The sequence below is a fragment of the Acipenser ruthenus genome, chromosome 25 (assembly GCF_902713425.1).
Source record: "Acipenser ruthenus chromosome 25, fAciRut3.2 maternal haplotype, whole genome shotgun sequence".
NCBI classification, from domain to species: Eukaryota; Metazoa; Chordata; class Actinopteri; order Acipenseriformes; family Acipenseridae; genus Acipenser; species Acipenser ruthenus.
Window position 1 is genome coordinate 21,457,454 of NC_081213.1, and position 16,597 is coordinate 21,474,050.

The 16,597-nt window shown below is 35.9% G+C and overlaps 1 protein-coding gene across 4 annotated transcripts in view; it reads left to right on the forward strand.

The window, feature by feature from the left end:
• Positions 1 to 4,972: 4,972 nt before the first annotated feature.
• Positions 4,973 to 16,597, forward strand: part of LOC131701499 (E3 ubiquitin-protein ligase PDZRN3-B-like) — a 95,860-nt gene continuing 84,235 nt past the window's right edge. The window contains exons 1-3 of one of the 4 annotated variants that reach the window (XM_058999624.1): positions 4,973 to 5,813; positions 9,542 to 9,622; positions 11,367 to 11,474. In XM_058999624.1, coding sequence (XP_058855607.1) covers positions 5,100 to 5,813; positions 9,542 to 9,622; positions 11,367 to 11,474 — 903 coding nt within the window. In that variant the 5' untranslated portion in view covers positions 4,973 to 5,099. Of the gene's footprint in view, positions 5,814 to 7,174; positions 7,284 to 9,541; positions 9,623 to 11,366; positions 11,475 to 16,597 lie in introns of those variants that run through there. The other 3 variants (XM_058999628.1, XM_058999625.1, XM_058999626.1) reach the window with 3 other exon arrangements.

The following is a 16,597-nucleotide window of genomic DNA, read 5'->3' on the forward strand; positions in this document are numbered from 1 at the left end:
TGGTGGTGGCACTGTATCCAACACCTAAAAACAGAATTGCAGTGTTTATTCATATCAAACAAGAAGATTCAACACCTCTTAATAGCATTCAATTAGACATAAGCGAACACATTACTTGACACAACATTTCTCTCAGAAGTACAGTATTTAGTAGAATCTAATTATAGCTTGATCTTGTTAAACCAGTCAGAGATAGACAGCTTCTTTCAATCTCTTACTGTGTATGGAAAAAAGGTAATGTTAACAAGTTCCATCATGCACAGTCCTTGTCACATGTATAATCATCCTGGGCAGGTTTAATATGATACATTGTTGGCTGTAAAAGCTATGTGGTGTTAATGTCCTGTATTTATATAACAGACCCATAAAACTCACGTGTCAAGAAATGTCACTTGGCATGTAGAAACCTCACATGGACATCAGAACTTTCACAAAAAAAAAGTTATTTATCCAAATAATTTTGTATAACAGCACTATAATTCATTTTAAGTATTGGTAACAAAATGTACATTGTAGGCTTGGGATCTCTAAGGATCTCTAATGCTCCAAAAAAACAGGCTGGTCAGTTTCAGCAAAGGAAGATCTTGATGCATGTATGATAGGAGCTAATGGAGTGGAAGGCCCTCTGGGAAAACACACCTGGTCTTTGGTTATATCTGGATGTCTTCAGCAACAGTCCAGTAGGTATTGTATAAATGTCTGGATTAACCCTTATCAGGTAATCTTCATTTTCCTGCCTCACGTCAACTCAGTCTTTTCTGCGTTATGCAACACATAGGTGACCTTTTGTCTACAGCAGCACATCTTCCATCTGACAAAAAAAAAATATCTTTCAGAAACAGTTGCAGCCTCAGAAATGTTTCTCTTTTTTTGAATAGTCCGGTTGTTATATGTTATTGCTTACTTGGATTTAAAGTAAGTACCCCTTTCTGTTAAATTAATGAATAAGCTGCAATCTCTAATTTCAGTCTACATAAAAAGACGCAAAAATATACAGTATTCTCTCAAGGTATTGGAATTGAAAAGTTGAAATGCACAACGCTACAAAGTAGAGCAGTAAGCAGTAACCCATCTCGGTGGGAAAGTTCAGTATTTTTTTCGGAAGTTGCTGAAGAAACGACCTAGTGCCTAGTAGAATATTAACTACTTTGGTAGTTCTTCAAGTCTACTGAATGGCAAACTAAATAATTAATAATGTAAGTATCTTGCCATGGATCATGGGTGCTCATTCTTACAGGCTTTCTAGATTATACTCGCAATGAACAGGTTGTGGAACAAAGTGGACATTTGGCCCCATGCTTATTTTACAGGCAGAAAAAAATAAGCCAATCAAATGCAGCCATGAGTTTTGGCAAGCAGCCAATCTAAAGTGTTTGTGCACTGAGGTAACTTCAAGTGTACTTCTGTTTCTCTGTTCAGCTGGCTTAGCAGGACATGAATTTAGAGACTTTGGTGCAGTCCTGCTGCTACATCTAGAATGTGACCAAAGAATGCTGAAGCTAGTTTCCAGAAAATTCCAATACCAGTAACAAAATACAATACTGAATAATAACAAGAAAATGTGGTAATGCATTGTGTTTTCAGAAAGTTCTACCACCAATACCTTTAAATAAAATCCCAGCTCACAACAGTACTATTGTCCATATTTTGAGTTTGAGTCATACTCAGCATTCACCCAAGCTAACAAGGCACCAGGGTGAAGATCAGTTTAGATTTGAATCTCAAACCTCACTTCATAGCCGGTTATAATTGTGCTTATGCAAAGTACCCCATCCCCCTAACCAGTGATGCGCACTAGATCTTATTTTGAATAGTTAACATGTGGATTGAATTGTTGAGGCATAACATCACATGGAATTTGATTTCACTGGGAGCAGATAATATATCAAGTATATTTTCCTTCTGTAACAGAATATAATGTCTGCACAAAGATGGATTCTGTTCACAAAGGACAGTTAAGCTTTGAGTATGCGTACCATTCTTGCTCTTCACCAAACGCAACTGGTGTGCCCTTTGAATTGGCCTTTAATCATTTACAATTCAAATGCTTTTATGACTGTAATACTGCCTGGGGAGAAAGAAAATGGTTAAAATCCCTGTATTAAATGGAGGTGCATTTTTCAATTAAATCGCCTTGTGTTATAAAAGATTCACAGTGAGCTGCAGCAACACAAAGATGGGAGAATATTTAAAATGCAAGATACATTGCTTTAAAAGGCGTGTTTAAAAAAATGTAGTACAATTCCCAGATTTCTTGTAGGCAACTCACTACAAGATATTTCATAAAGGTTGTCAAAGCAAATTTGTCACATGTGAAGAAGAATTCACTCCCAAGTTCTCATCATTTTTTTTGTTTGTTTTATAAAGTACTTTATTTTATTGTTCCCATGGGAACTGAACCCAACCTTGCTTGTTAATTTTATAGTTTAATAGCACTATGCTAAGTCAACTAATCGAGTGCTTATTATAATTAGTTCACAGTCAAAGCATTTAACTTTGTAGTGAGGAATTTAAGTATTTGTTCAGCAATATTAAATGCCTCATAGTGGGCCACTGGGCCCTATTAACACAACTAGTATTTTGTACTTATGAAACAGTAACTGTGGTCAAACAAACCTACAACCAATATAAAAAAAATTTAGTTCATTAATCAAAACAGCTTACTATGAGTAGAAAGCCTAATGTATAGGTCCACCATCTCAGATACAAGGCACGGGTGTTGGTTATAGATTGGCTGTTTTATACAGAAACCCTGAATGTTCCCCAAGTTTGTTTTACTGACCCATTCATTTTGCAGAGCAGTCAGCATGCCCAGGAAAGACAGCAATTAGTATAAATTGAAATGTGTTTTGAGGTCCTCTATCATAACTCATTTCACACAACAGCCATGAGATCACTTGGAGTCTTGACTGGATCGGAACCATTCACGAAACAAATACCTAATTTCTTAATGCTATTACAATTTGTAAACTGCAACCCTTTTTTAAAAATGTTTCAATTGCTTGTCTAGGAGAACAAAGGAAAAGCATGCTCTCTGTCGGATTCCTTGAATTGTTGGAGAGCAGTCACACCCTATGTTTTAATCAGTTGAGAACCCCTTTTGTGAAAGGTTGCCAGATTGTGAAATTAGTTCTAATTCACAGTGTATCTGGGGATTAACATTCATGTATTTTAAGGATTAGGGAAAAACTTGAGTTTGTCCCAAATGGGATGTGCAACTCTAATATTTTGTATGTATTTATTTTTGGTCAAGATTCATACTCCTAACATGGGGATGAATGTTATATACTAATATTCCGTTGAAACTAAACAGTCATATTCAGTTGATTTAAGGTTTCTTTCCTAACCCACAAACCCAGACTATACTGTCATCTAGGATAACCTTTATGTCAGTTCGTAGCCCTTTTTTCAGTCCACCGACAGATGGTTTCAACAGTGCATACATAATACAGATGTATCTAATATTACAACTAATACTATTAGATGCTTTGACCAGCATTGAATTTAGAAAATGATTTTTGAATTAGAGATAAATGCAGAATGTGTAATAATAAAATATACAGTAGTACCAGCAATAATAAGAAACATTCTAATAACCAAATCAAAACATGTCTAGAAGTATAACGGCCGATGTTGAGATCTGAAGACTCTATATGACAAATGAGTAAGAAGTTTAAAAAAGCATAAATATGACTGGATGTTTCTGTGCATGTTCTTTGAATAAGGTAATATCAATAATGAAGCATATGACAGGATTAAATGCACTATGCTACACATAATATGATAAATGCCTTATTAATGACAATATTGTTTATGGTCAGTAACCCATCTTTTGTAAGGTTGCCACTGTAACTTGCTTGATACAGTTAACAACCCTGTTTTAAATTTGAACTTTTAAAATAAATACATTAAAAAAAAATGTCAAATAATATGTGATATGTATTTATAAAATATCAAACTTAACTAATTTAAAGTTTTGTAAAATGGCCCATGACTGACAGTGCTTACCTAACAACACATACAATGGAGCTAATTAATGGAGTAATTATCAAACAAGCAAGCAAGCAAACAAGACACTTTAAATGGCACACCTGGCTTAAACCCATGTGCAAACTGCAATGTGCCAGGACGCCACTCAAGAGACCTGTTTAGTTGTTGCAGACTTTCGTTATATGAATGGAAATGAAGCAAAGCATGTGTTTTCAGCATCATTATTAGAAAATAATGAACTTCTAAATGAATTACCTACAACAACTATAATTAACAGCATGAGGCATATGGAGACAGCAATTTCCATATCAGTGGATGTTTGGGAAATTACTTATAGAAATGCAAGTGTATTAATTGTGTATATATTTTTAAAGTGCATCAGATTTATGTCTGACAAACACCTATAAACATGTGTAACATGTGCACTGTAAAACCGTTCAATAATAATGACATTGACATTTCTAAATAATACCTGTTGATAGATGATATGGTAGCCGTGTTAGTTAAGAGATGATAGACAAAGAGAAGGAGATGCGATCCCTTTTATTGGACTAAGTACCTTTCCACTTTCACCTGAAGAAGAGGCATTTGAGGTCTTGAAAGCTTGTGATTAATTTTTGTTTAGTTAGTCCAATAAAAGGTATCACATCCCTTTGTAAATTATACCTGTAATTTTACCATAGTTTAGTCGGGTGTTGTGGCTACTTGTGTTTAATGTACAGCAAATACACTTTCTAATCAAGACAATAAGAACAAACATATTTATAGCACATAAATATGATGTACAGAGACATATTTCATATTGTGATTGAGAGTATACATCGCATAAATGTTTTATAATGCTGAAATCCTTTTTTTTTTTTTTTAAATACAAGGACCAATTACATTTAAAAACGTGTTTAAAAGACATACTGCACAAACGTGAAAACACGCCCTTCTCTTACGCTAATTACGGTAGAGAATTCCTCCAGCGCTTTTTTCGAGGAAGTCTCAGGCAATTAGTTCAGTCAGTAAAGAGCTGCAGTCGGTCAGTCGGTCTGGGAGCTTCCAATGACAAGCGAAAAGAAGCAACTGTTGCTTGCGTGATCTCTAGGAATTATTGCTTAAACATGGGATTTGAGCTGGATCGTTTTAATGGGGATGTGGACCCTGATTTCAAATGCAACTTATGCAATCAAGTTTTGGAGGATCCGCTTGCAACTCCGTGTGGTCACGTCTTCTGCGCTGGCTGTGTCTTACCATGGGTTGTCCAGCAAAGCAGCTGCCCCGTAAAGTGCCAAAGGATTTCTACTAAAGAACTGAACCACGTTCTCCCTCTGAAAAACCTGATACTGAAGCTGGACATTAAGTGTGACAACCACGCTAGGGGCTGCGAGAAAGTGGTGAAGTTGCAGCATCTAGCAGAGCACACAGAGATGTGCGACTTTTCGCCAGCCAAATGCAGGAATAAGGGATGCAACGAAGTCCTCAATTTAAAAGACATGGATGCCCATATGAGAGAAACGTGTGATTATAGACCTGTTGGGATTTGTGAGAAAGGATGTGGTTTGGTGCTAATCTACAAAGAGCAGACATTAGATAATCACTGTTGTTTTAAAGCTTTGAAGGCTCATAATAGCGCCTTGCAGGGTAAAATGGTAGGTTTGGATAAAGAGTTTAAGAAACAGTCTCTGAAATCAAGCAAACGGGAGAAATCTCTTCTGGCTCAGCTCTCATCTGTTCAGAATGAGCTTCAAGTGACAGCTCTGAAATACCAAAAGAAATTCACAGAGTACAGCGCAAGGATCGACTCTCTGACTAAAAGCCTGTCTCCTCCGTGCAAGGTAACCAAGCTAGTTTATAACAGTTGTGCAGCATTTTGTCACAGTGGGATTTAGATAGTTTGCCTCCAATAATACTAGCATTATAAAGTCGCATACTTGTGATTTTAGAGAGCACAGGTTATATTTGTATTTTGTAACAGTTTTTCTAACTTTGACTAAAACATCGCTTAGACACAGCCTCTGCGGTGTGTTTTATTAAACGTTATTAGTTAGCTTAAGCCAATGGAAACTGGAACCTCTGAAGAGGCGTTTTCAGAAAAGATGAAAAGAGAGATCCAAGTTCAATAAGCGACAGTTTTCTTGCGCCAGACTGAAAGGCTCCTGTGGTTAAAAGCGGGCTTATTTAAATGTCACTTAATTAAACGTCATTTTCTCCGTTTTATTATTTGGAAGGGGCTGTTAAGTAACTAAGTGAGCGGTCAGAGGTTTTGTGCTTTCGCCCCTCTTGCCTGAAGACATGTCTGTCAGCTGCGGTCTTTGCCAGCTGGCACTTTCTGGGGGAGGGGCAAATATTAATTGCCGTCTGCGTTCAGGGTTTACCTTGTAGAGCAACTTGGCTAACGTCACTTAACAAAATTACTCGTTTTTCTCCACTTCAAACATTTTCCTACACTAGTTCTTTGGCTTTCAAATCAACCCTTTTTTTTATTAAAGCGAGTGCGTCGTTTACTGGGACATTACGAAACACTAAATAATTTGAATCAGATGTTGTCAAGTCTGCTTTAAAATTATCAACTTCAACGGTACACCATTGTATGCTGACAGCTCAATACAGTTTTTCTGAATGTTTTTGAATCAACGAAGGTTTCTGATTATAGTCGTTTACTGGAGGTTATTATATATTATCTCTTGTAATGTTTTCTAGTATTTTATCTAAGCTACAGTAATGCCATGAAGGCAGTGCAGTAGAGTTAATTGGTACAAACAGTATTTAGACCGGATTTTAAATACAACTGCGTTGTAGCTGTAATTTGCAAGCATTTGTATAACATTCTAAACCACTCAATCGCTTTCATTTGTTCTTGTACTGTTTTTTGTTTTTTTTAGAATAGCATACTACTGTATGTTTCAGACATGCATATGTTGAGCAAAACGATTACAATTTAAATGAACGTGTTTGCTCTCCTTTTATGAAAGATAACCACCCACCCACCGCAACAACCACAACATTATCCCAGACACACCCACTCACCACCCATCTGCATTGTGGTGGCATTGTAAAAGTGTGTGTGTGTGTGTGTGTCTATATATATATATATATATATATATATATATATATATATATATATATATATATATAAATTCAGGCAGGTGGTTGGGATTGTTGCCCATGCATGGACAGGAAGGCTAACAAGGATCAGGAACATTCAGGGAATGAAAGATCAGAGAAAAAACCTTGGATAATCTTGGCTGACAATGAAAGATACTATCTGAGTGTTTCAAAATCCTCTTACAGTATCTGGACTCGAGGTAAGGGTAACGTTTACTTGTGGCAACTGTCAGTGTACATGACTGTATCTTGTGAAGAAAAGAAAAACAGTATTAAATATGGCAAAAGATTAAAACTGAAGAAAAAATCATTCATGAGATTCAGGGTTAGCTCATGTTGCCATCTCGATCAAATCAATAATTTAAATGATTTAATAAACTCTCCAGCTGCAGTCTGAATCGAGGGGGGGGGAATATAGGTGTTTATTTTTTAACCAAAAAAGTAACAGATGCATTAATTTTGACATTGCTATTGAGGGTACCCAATAAAAAAATGATACATCAAAAATGTAAACATTTAAAATTAAATGAACTAAATACTTCCTTCAGAAATGGTTGGTTCCACTGATGATGTAATAACAAAGGAGGGGGGGGGGGGGGGGTGTTAAACTTGTCAGGATGATTGATGATGAGAGGAGTGGGTCTGAAATTGGGCAAAACCTGAGACTGTAGGCTTATACTTGAACACCCCGTATTGTTCCTGCTCATTGCCACTGAGTTCATTCATTACAAATGTACAGCTATGGCCAAAGCAATATGAAATCAGTGAGAAAAAAAAAAAACCTAATAAAATCAGTGTCTGCTCTGACAAGCACATGAAACAGGGAACAAAGCTTGCTGATGCAGTACAATCTTATTCTCTGAATTGTGTTTGTAATGCAAGGAGTTGAAAGCCAAGGAAGGATTGTTCAAATTATCCATGAAAGTGAACTTTAAACAAAACAAAACAAAAAAAAACATTACGTGGATGATGTGGTTATTTTTACTGTTCAAATTCAGTCAAGCAACATGAACATGATCACTTGGCTTTAGTTTCAATGAAAAGAAAAAGTGTAATGAATTGTAAGAGGCGTCCGAGTTAGAGGCTGTCATTATTCTGTAACAGAGCTTCAATGTATGTTAATATTTGTGCTGAGTGAGTCGCATATAAAATGAGTTACAAGCGTTTAGGATCTTTTCCAGATTTATTGTGACTTCAGCCATCTTTAGAAATATAATTTCTTCGAGCCAAAGCATGGTCTTTTGATGGACAACTTTCTTCTTTTTAAAAATGTCACTGAAATTAAGATGAATGAAGATACAAAGATACTGCCAGGGCCCTCTACTAGCTGCAACTACTTCTGCAGTTTCACACTGACATTAATCATCATCAATTTCAGAATCCTTTTCATTTGAACAGTAAAGACTCACAGGTGTTCTTTCTTAGCCATTCTTTTATAGTTTTATGTTTTTAAAATAGAGATAGTCTTGATTATTTTCTTTTCAGACTGGAACACACAGAATATTTGCCTTGATAGGTGTTCCACTGTAAAGGTGTCTCACCTGGTATATACATCATATTACATATTAAACAGTCTTCTTCTGATGACCTGGAATACAGAACATTCTTGAGAACAGTTTCTAAGCCTGAAGACTCAAGTTGAAAGACAGGGTGATTTATTAAATTTAGAATCTGACACAGTGGGCTGCTGAGTGGCGCAGCAGGAACAGTATACTGAGTTTAAACTTAATAATTGTGCTGGTGCCAGTTTTTCACACACACTACTGTGTTTCAGATTCCTCAAAATAGTAGTTTAAATGAGATCCATGTGTTACCTGTACAGTGTTTCGTTGCTCGATCTTAATAGTCATAACTGCAGAATATACATTATTATTTGGTTTCCAGGGTGTTTTTTGTCATTTGAACTTTGGAGAACTAAGTTTGGAGTTCTGAGTATTGTGGACACTGAAAGGCCTGCACTATCAACACGACCATTAGCCGAGACTGCAGGCATGAAAGAGAACATGAATGCCACCAATGCCTGCTTTATATTTAGTTACTGTATCCCATGATTTGCAGAAATTACAGCTGCAGTTATGTTCCTCTCAAAAATCTCGGCTCAGCACTTTTCCAGTGCAGCACTTGTCATCCCTTCATTGAGTGAAATTTATGACTGTTACATAAATATAGAATCTATGAAGTCAGTCATAGCAAGGGATACGGTATTTAACCTTGATACAGCTGGTCACTTAGCAGCCCTTTCACCAGGAAAACGTCTACTCTAGCCACTGGTGCTTCCTGTAGATTAACATCACTTGATGTGTACTGTTTAAATTGAATCTGTTAACCTCCCCCTTGTCTTCTGCTTGAATCAAAGCAGTTAACTTGGTCACTGGAGATCGACTATTCCATGCATTGTCTATCAAGTTTAACAGTGTAGATTTAAGACATAAAGCACCTGTTCTTTTTCTGTCCATAGGGTGGAGAGACTAAAACCCTCAAAGCTGCCCTTCATCGTGATTCTGGATCTCTGGGATTTAATATTGTTGGTGGCAGACCGGTATGTTAGTTATAACCAAGGGTTACACTGGTACTGAACTTGTCATATCTATGTTTTTTGAATAAAAAAAAAAACAGTATTGTACCACAGTTTATGAAAGGGAACGCTGTAACAGACCCATTCAATCACATTTTTCATGATTAAAAAAAAAAAAACACATCTAAAAACCTTTTTTTTATGGTTTATTTTGAAGTTGACAGTTGACTGAATTGTTTTAAAACATGCTTTGATTGTAAATACAGACGGAATGAATACAGATGTTTTAGTTTTTATTTCATTTTCTAACACAACAAGTTACACAAATGGTGTGAAGGCCAACTATTTGAATGGAACTTCATGTTGAAAACAAGTGTCATAAACCTGGCTTTATGCAAAACTTATATATAGTTCAGTTCTGTAAGAAACCCAAGCTGTGTCTTTTATATTATATAAGTGAGACTATGTTAATATACAGCTCTAGGAATATAAATACATTTGGGCTTATCTGAGAACATTTTATATTACTGTGCTATACAGTAGCACTGTAGTAGGGCACCATATTTAAGAAACCATGCTATTTGTGTTCCATCGTTTAAATGACATGCAGGTACTTGTATATATTTTGCTGTAGCCCTGCTTATCAATGTCCTAAGACAAAAATGTAAGTAATTGCAGGAGTCTATAAAGTAATATAACTAGACCATAGCTGACATTTTTTAACTTTAGCTGCCATGAACGTTTCTCTTCGCTTAGAAATGATAAGCACAGTACAAGAGGTATAATCAATTATGAGCTTATATAAGCATGAAGCCCAGGCAGTACAGTCTTTCCATTCTACTTGTGGACACTGGATGCAGTGGGGCATATCCGTGTATTCAAGAGATGATGTTGTGACATTCCTAACTCACTGAAGGCAGTTTTAAAGAAGTGTATTCATTGTAAACAGCATGTTGAAAAAAAAGAAAAGAAAAAGAAATGCAGACTTGTAAAGCGTTATAGTTTCCATGTTTTCTGTATGTGTTTTTGCGGAATACAAAGCATGTTAGCCTCCAGCAGGGTAGTGGGTGGTTATTCAACTGCTTTTCAATTTGACAGGAACGTCTTGTAGTTCGACTGAAAGACATATATCAAGTGTTCCTCTCGCAGCTCAGACAAAATGTCTCCTCCAGTGGTTGTGTGTAACACATGATCTTGCTAATTATTGTCTTCTGGTGCCATTCTTTAAGGTGGGGGCTAAAGAAAAAGGGTTCAGGATTGTGGTGCACTTTTAGAGTTTATTCTTTATTTTATGGAGGTTCTTTTTGTACAAATTGTTATGATTTATAATAACTTCTTCATAAGGCATCAATACCATATTTGTTTCCAGTGGTTCTTTATGTCCAGCTTGAACTGATGTCTTAAACATCCTTTCACCATTCACTAATATGACACTATAAATGGTATTTCCTTGCAATATAGTCCCTACAAATGCCTACTGTTTGATAGTGTGTTTCTGTTGATATCTTCCAATTAAGGTAAGCAGCTTTGCCTTGTAAAATGAAGCAGCCTGCAAGTCCTTGGACTCCAGTACATAACAGGAAACCAACAGCCAGACACTTTCTTTTATTATTTCATTTTTCCAGTGTAGGTTCCCGTAAGGTCAGAAGTAAACATTAAGAATTTCCTCAGCATATTGAGGCTAATAAGGAGGTGTGTTTGAATTACTGTTCATAGGTATCATTTTTGTACTTTTTTTTTTTTTTTTACTTTTCCTGCACCTTTAAAGGACAACCAAGATGGTTCTTTGAATGAAGGAATCTTTGTGTCCAAAATAGTGGAGAATGGGCCAGCTGACAAGGAAGGAGGACTGCAAATCCATGACAGGATTATGGAGGTATGTTAGAAGGTCCTTTGTGAACTTTCAACTACGGCTCTCTATCTGGATATTTGTAAAGTAAAGTGACCTGGGGGAAGGCATGACAGAGTGTGTTCTCCAGCCTATATATCAATCAATGTAGGCCTTCCTCGGCAACAGCAGAAGATTTAGACTGACCATTTGCTTTGGACATAGTACTTACTAAATATAGACTTCAGATTGTGTTCATTGTCTAAATGTTTTAGCTTTTTAAGACAGTGGGCTTCACTTGTCAGCCTTCTTATGACACCAACAATGCAATCACCATTGTAACAAGATGGCCCCAGCTAAAGAGCTTTTATTTTTCTTGTTTTGTATATAACCTGGCTGAATTACATTGAGAATAGTGTACCATTTTTTTGTAAACCATTTTTACAGAAATATTCCTCTCGTTTAACATTTTCTATTTTTCTCTACGGATTGTACCCTTCTAATTGTGTGTTCATGTGAAAAGGGTCATTTTTATCTGTTTGGAAATTTGATGAAAGCGATAGCAGTTAAGCTACTTAAGCCTTTGCCCATTGTAATGCTTTTAATTGCCAATGGATGAATTCCCTGAGTAATCTCTGAAAGAATTTAGTATCACAGAAGCAGCTATAGACTGAACTGTTCTGGCCTAGTTCCAGTAAAAAAAAAAACAAAAAAAACTGGTGCATTTGAGTGTCAATAATTTAAACGGTAGCTATATTTAGGAGATGTAATCGAAGGCTTTAATCCTGTTGTACAATTGGATTGATCATAAGCCCCATAATAATAGACAGTTAGAACCACAAAACAGGCAGAAATTGTCTTATTTTGGAAAATAAGTGTTTGACAGTTTGGAATCAGATTATTTTCAGGCAGTTTTCTTGGTACACATTATGTACAGTGGGGTCTACCCAATTAATCGAAACCGTGGCAGATCTAAGTGCTGCCATCATTTAAATTATTAAAATATGAACATACTTCCACAGACAGAAATGCATTGACTAACATGCACTGTTGGATGTTTGATCTTCAGAAATGCATTGACTAACATGCACTGTTGGATGTTTGATTTTCAAAACCTTGGAAGTTGTATTTGTTATTCAAATTGAGGTGGTATTAATATCCGCCACCAATTAGCTCAATTGAATAGACCCCAATTCAACCATTAACAGTAACAATGTGATGTATAATTGGTGTTCCCTAAAGTTCACCTATAATGGTTATTCTAAAGTTTAACGATAACGCACTACACTTGTTGTCATTAATTGGGTAAATATACCAAGCTTTGTCCTCTTGCCAGCTGAATACACACCTTGGCTAGTGGTTTATTTAGTGGTACTCGAGGTTCTAATTGAGGATCTTAGGGAATCTTTTACATTTTATTTAAAAAAAAAAAAAAAAACTTAGGAAAGAAGCGTGGATTTTGAAAAGCTCAGTTCCGGATATTGTACTTCTAGCTTGTTGTACCAACAAAGTTAGAATCCTGTTCCTATTCCTCACCCTTTTGAAAAGCACTAGGTTGCATTTTAAAATATTTGCTAGTTACTGTTTCTCCTTTGTGTAGTGTTACTTTCGCACATCTATTTTTGGCGTGGTTTTTGAGGTAACTTTTGAATGACAACCTGGTAAAAATCAATCATGATTTCAAAGAAAGCTGAAGAGCGTTTTTGTTGTTATTTTAGTTTATCATATGTTTACTGAAAAAAACATTTCTCTTTATTGATTTTTGCTCAAAATTCGTCCGACTTAAGCTGGTAAAAATACTGATTTATGCCAAAAAATGTAGGTACATACATCTATGTATAGACATAGTGTGGCCATTATTTCTCAGCAGAGATTAAAAAATCTCTTTCACAGCATTTATAATAATAAAGGAATGTTTTTTTTTGTTTTTTTAAATATATATTTAACTTCTAATTTGCAATCAATATATGTGGTTAGTTAAACAACATGTGTTGCCTGTTAATACACATTCACAAGTGTGTGTGACGTACTACCGTAAACACATAATGGTCTAAAGAGGCTACTTAAGAGTTCTATCTGGTCAAAGCCTTTAATTTTTATTGGTTGGTTACTTACATTACTGGTACCTTGCTTTTGGGTACACAGATGCAGTGTGGTTTCCTGAGCTAGCCCCCTCGCATGGTTTCCAGTTGATTAGAATCAGACATATCATTTATAGGGGATTAAATGAATGTTTTCCTTTGGAGGATCTGGTGTCTATGTGGACAGTCAGCAATAGAGCCCACCATCAGAACAATGTTGCAGTGTACTGAACCCCTGCTGATGAATATGTTCTTAGAGCTATGTTAATCTAGATGACGGATAGACAGCCTTCAAGGGCAACCAAAATTGACTAATGCTAATATGAATTTATTTTAGAACATTTTGAGTATTGTAATCAAAGGGGGAAAGTGCTGATTACGACACAGAACAAAATGTTACAAAACAAGTACAGTCTGACACATTACAAAGGAGTACAGTGTGTTTGAACCCATTAATAACTTCCTGTATTATTTATTATTTATATAATAACATTTTTGTTTCCTTATAGAGTTACAGACTCTTCATTGGAGCGAATGCTAGTGAATTTAGCCCAGTGTTTTTTTTTTTGTTTTGTTCTTTTTTTAAAATATATATTCTATATTATAAAGGTTTTATTGTTCAGCATCTTCAGAAGTAGGATATTATTTGGCAGTGTGCCCAGCACCAGGGCTGGTCAGAACCCTGTGATTATTAGCATGTGATAATGAATAAACCTGAAGAGGCCTGGTTTCTTTTAGCCTGAAACAGTCACGAAATTACAGGTTAAGCATCTATCAATGTCTGTTATTTAGATCACAGCTTATTTAGATCACAGCTTGTAAGCTACTCTTGTACATATATATATATATATATATATATATACAGTACTGTGCAAAAGTTTTAGGCAGGTGTGAAAAAATGCTGTAAAGTAAGAATGCTTTCAAATAGACATGTTAATAGTTTATATTTATCAATTAACAAAATGCAAAGTGAGTGAACAGAAGAAAAATCTACATCAAATCAATATTTGGTGTGACCACCCTTTGCCTTCAAAACAGCATCAATTCTTCCAGGTACACTTGCACACAGTTTTTGAAGGAACTCGGCAGGTAGGTTGGCCCAAACATCTTGGAGAACTAACCACAGTTCTTCTGTGGATTTAGGCAGCCTCAGTTGCTTCTCTCTCTTCATGTAATCCCAGACAGACTCGATGATGTTGAGATCAGGGCTCTGTGGGGGCCATACCGTCACTTCCAGGACTCCTTGTTCTTCTTTACGCTGAAGATAGTTCTTAATGACTTTCGCTGTATGTTTGGGGTCGTTGTCATGCTGCAGAATAAATTTGGGGCCAATCAGATGCCTCCCTGATGGTATTGCATGATGGATAAGTATCTGCCTGTACTTCTCAGCATTGAGGAGACCATTAATTCTGACCAAATCCCCAACTCCATTTGCAGAAATGAAGCCCCAAACTTGCAAGGAACCTCCACCATGCTATTTCAGTTAATGATTGTGTTTCAACCTACATATTGAATTGATAATCATTAGCACCTGTTTGGTATAATTGTTTAATCATACACCTGACTATATGCCTACAAAATCCCTGACTTTGTGCAAGTGTACCTAGAAGAATTGATGCTGTTTTGAAGGCAAAGGGTGGTCACACCAAATATGGATTTGATTTAGATTTTTCTTCTGTTCACTCACTTTGCATTTTGTTAATTGATAAATATAAACTATTAACATGTCTATTTTTGAAAGCATTCTTACTTTACAGCATTTTTTCACACCTGCCTAAAACTTTTGCACAGTACTGTATATGTATATATATATATACACACACACACACAGTAGACTCCCGTTAATCCGTGCATCTTGAGCCTGAATTAGTGAAAAACACAGATTAGACGAAATTGAGTTTACTGTTTGGGAAATCCTTACGCTTTTTTGAAAACTCGAAAAATGCAGTAATACAAATCAAATATATTGTCCCAACAGCTCTTGCTCTGAGTCTTTCATTGTCATTGCTGCTCTTCCCATTGCTGCTCTTCCCATTCAGCTGCCAGGATAAGAGAGTCTTAAGTCTGCTTTCTGCTCGCTTGTCACTGGTTTCAGTAACTACAATACAGTACTGTCTGTTGGCTTGCACTATACTGTACTCAATTTAATTGAATTAAATTAAATGATGACTGTCCGCTTCCCCACAGATACGCTGATTTCTGCACTAATAAAACGTGCGAATACCTGCTTCTGCATGATTTCTGCACTAATATATTATACCGCACGGATTATCGAAACATTAATTATTGAAACACAGATTAACGGGAGGCTACTGTATATCTTTTTATTTTAAAAGTACCTGATACAGTTTGCACTTTGTTACTGAATGCTTTAGTATGCATTTATTTATGATTGTGTTTGAACAGAATTTCACAGTAAATTAATCTTTATGGGTAATGTACTGCTTTCTTAATCTAATGCCCAACAAAAACTAACGACTTAATAGCTCATTGTTCTAAGCAGACATTTTAAAATAAATATAGCCACTCTTAAAAAAAAAAAAAGTTTCAGTGACTTCATGCTGAATGTATACATATACACTTGACTTTACGGAGCATTGTGATGTCCTGTGAACAATATGGTCCAAGTTTACACTGATTAATTAAAAAGCTGATGCCTTTTTTAACATTATTGTTATTATATAAAACATTTTTCTAAAGCACAAAACCCTTGCCCCCAAAATACCAGGCAATCAAGACAAGAAATAGTGGTTAGATGTTGACATGCACCAGCAGAAGATCAGGGCAGCTTACAAAAATAAGGGTTTAAACAACGCCTCATCGACTGTACCTGGTAAGATAGATTTGGATGGATGTCAACCATTTGCACGCTGTGTTTGACTGATTTTCATCAATATAATGAGTTTCATAATTATTGCCCTTGTCAGGTAGAGTTACTTACACAATGTGTAGCATGATAAAACGTTATGACAGTGTGTCCTTGGGAACAACATCTATACTGCAGCATTATGGGAAAGAATCTAGATATAGAAGATTCATTCTGTTGAGAAGGGCTAATGGCTTCTTATATTGCTAGTTTCCCCTGTACTA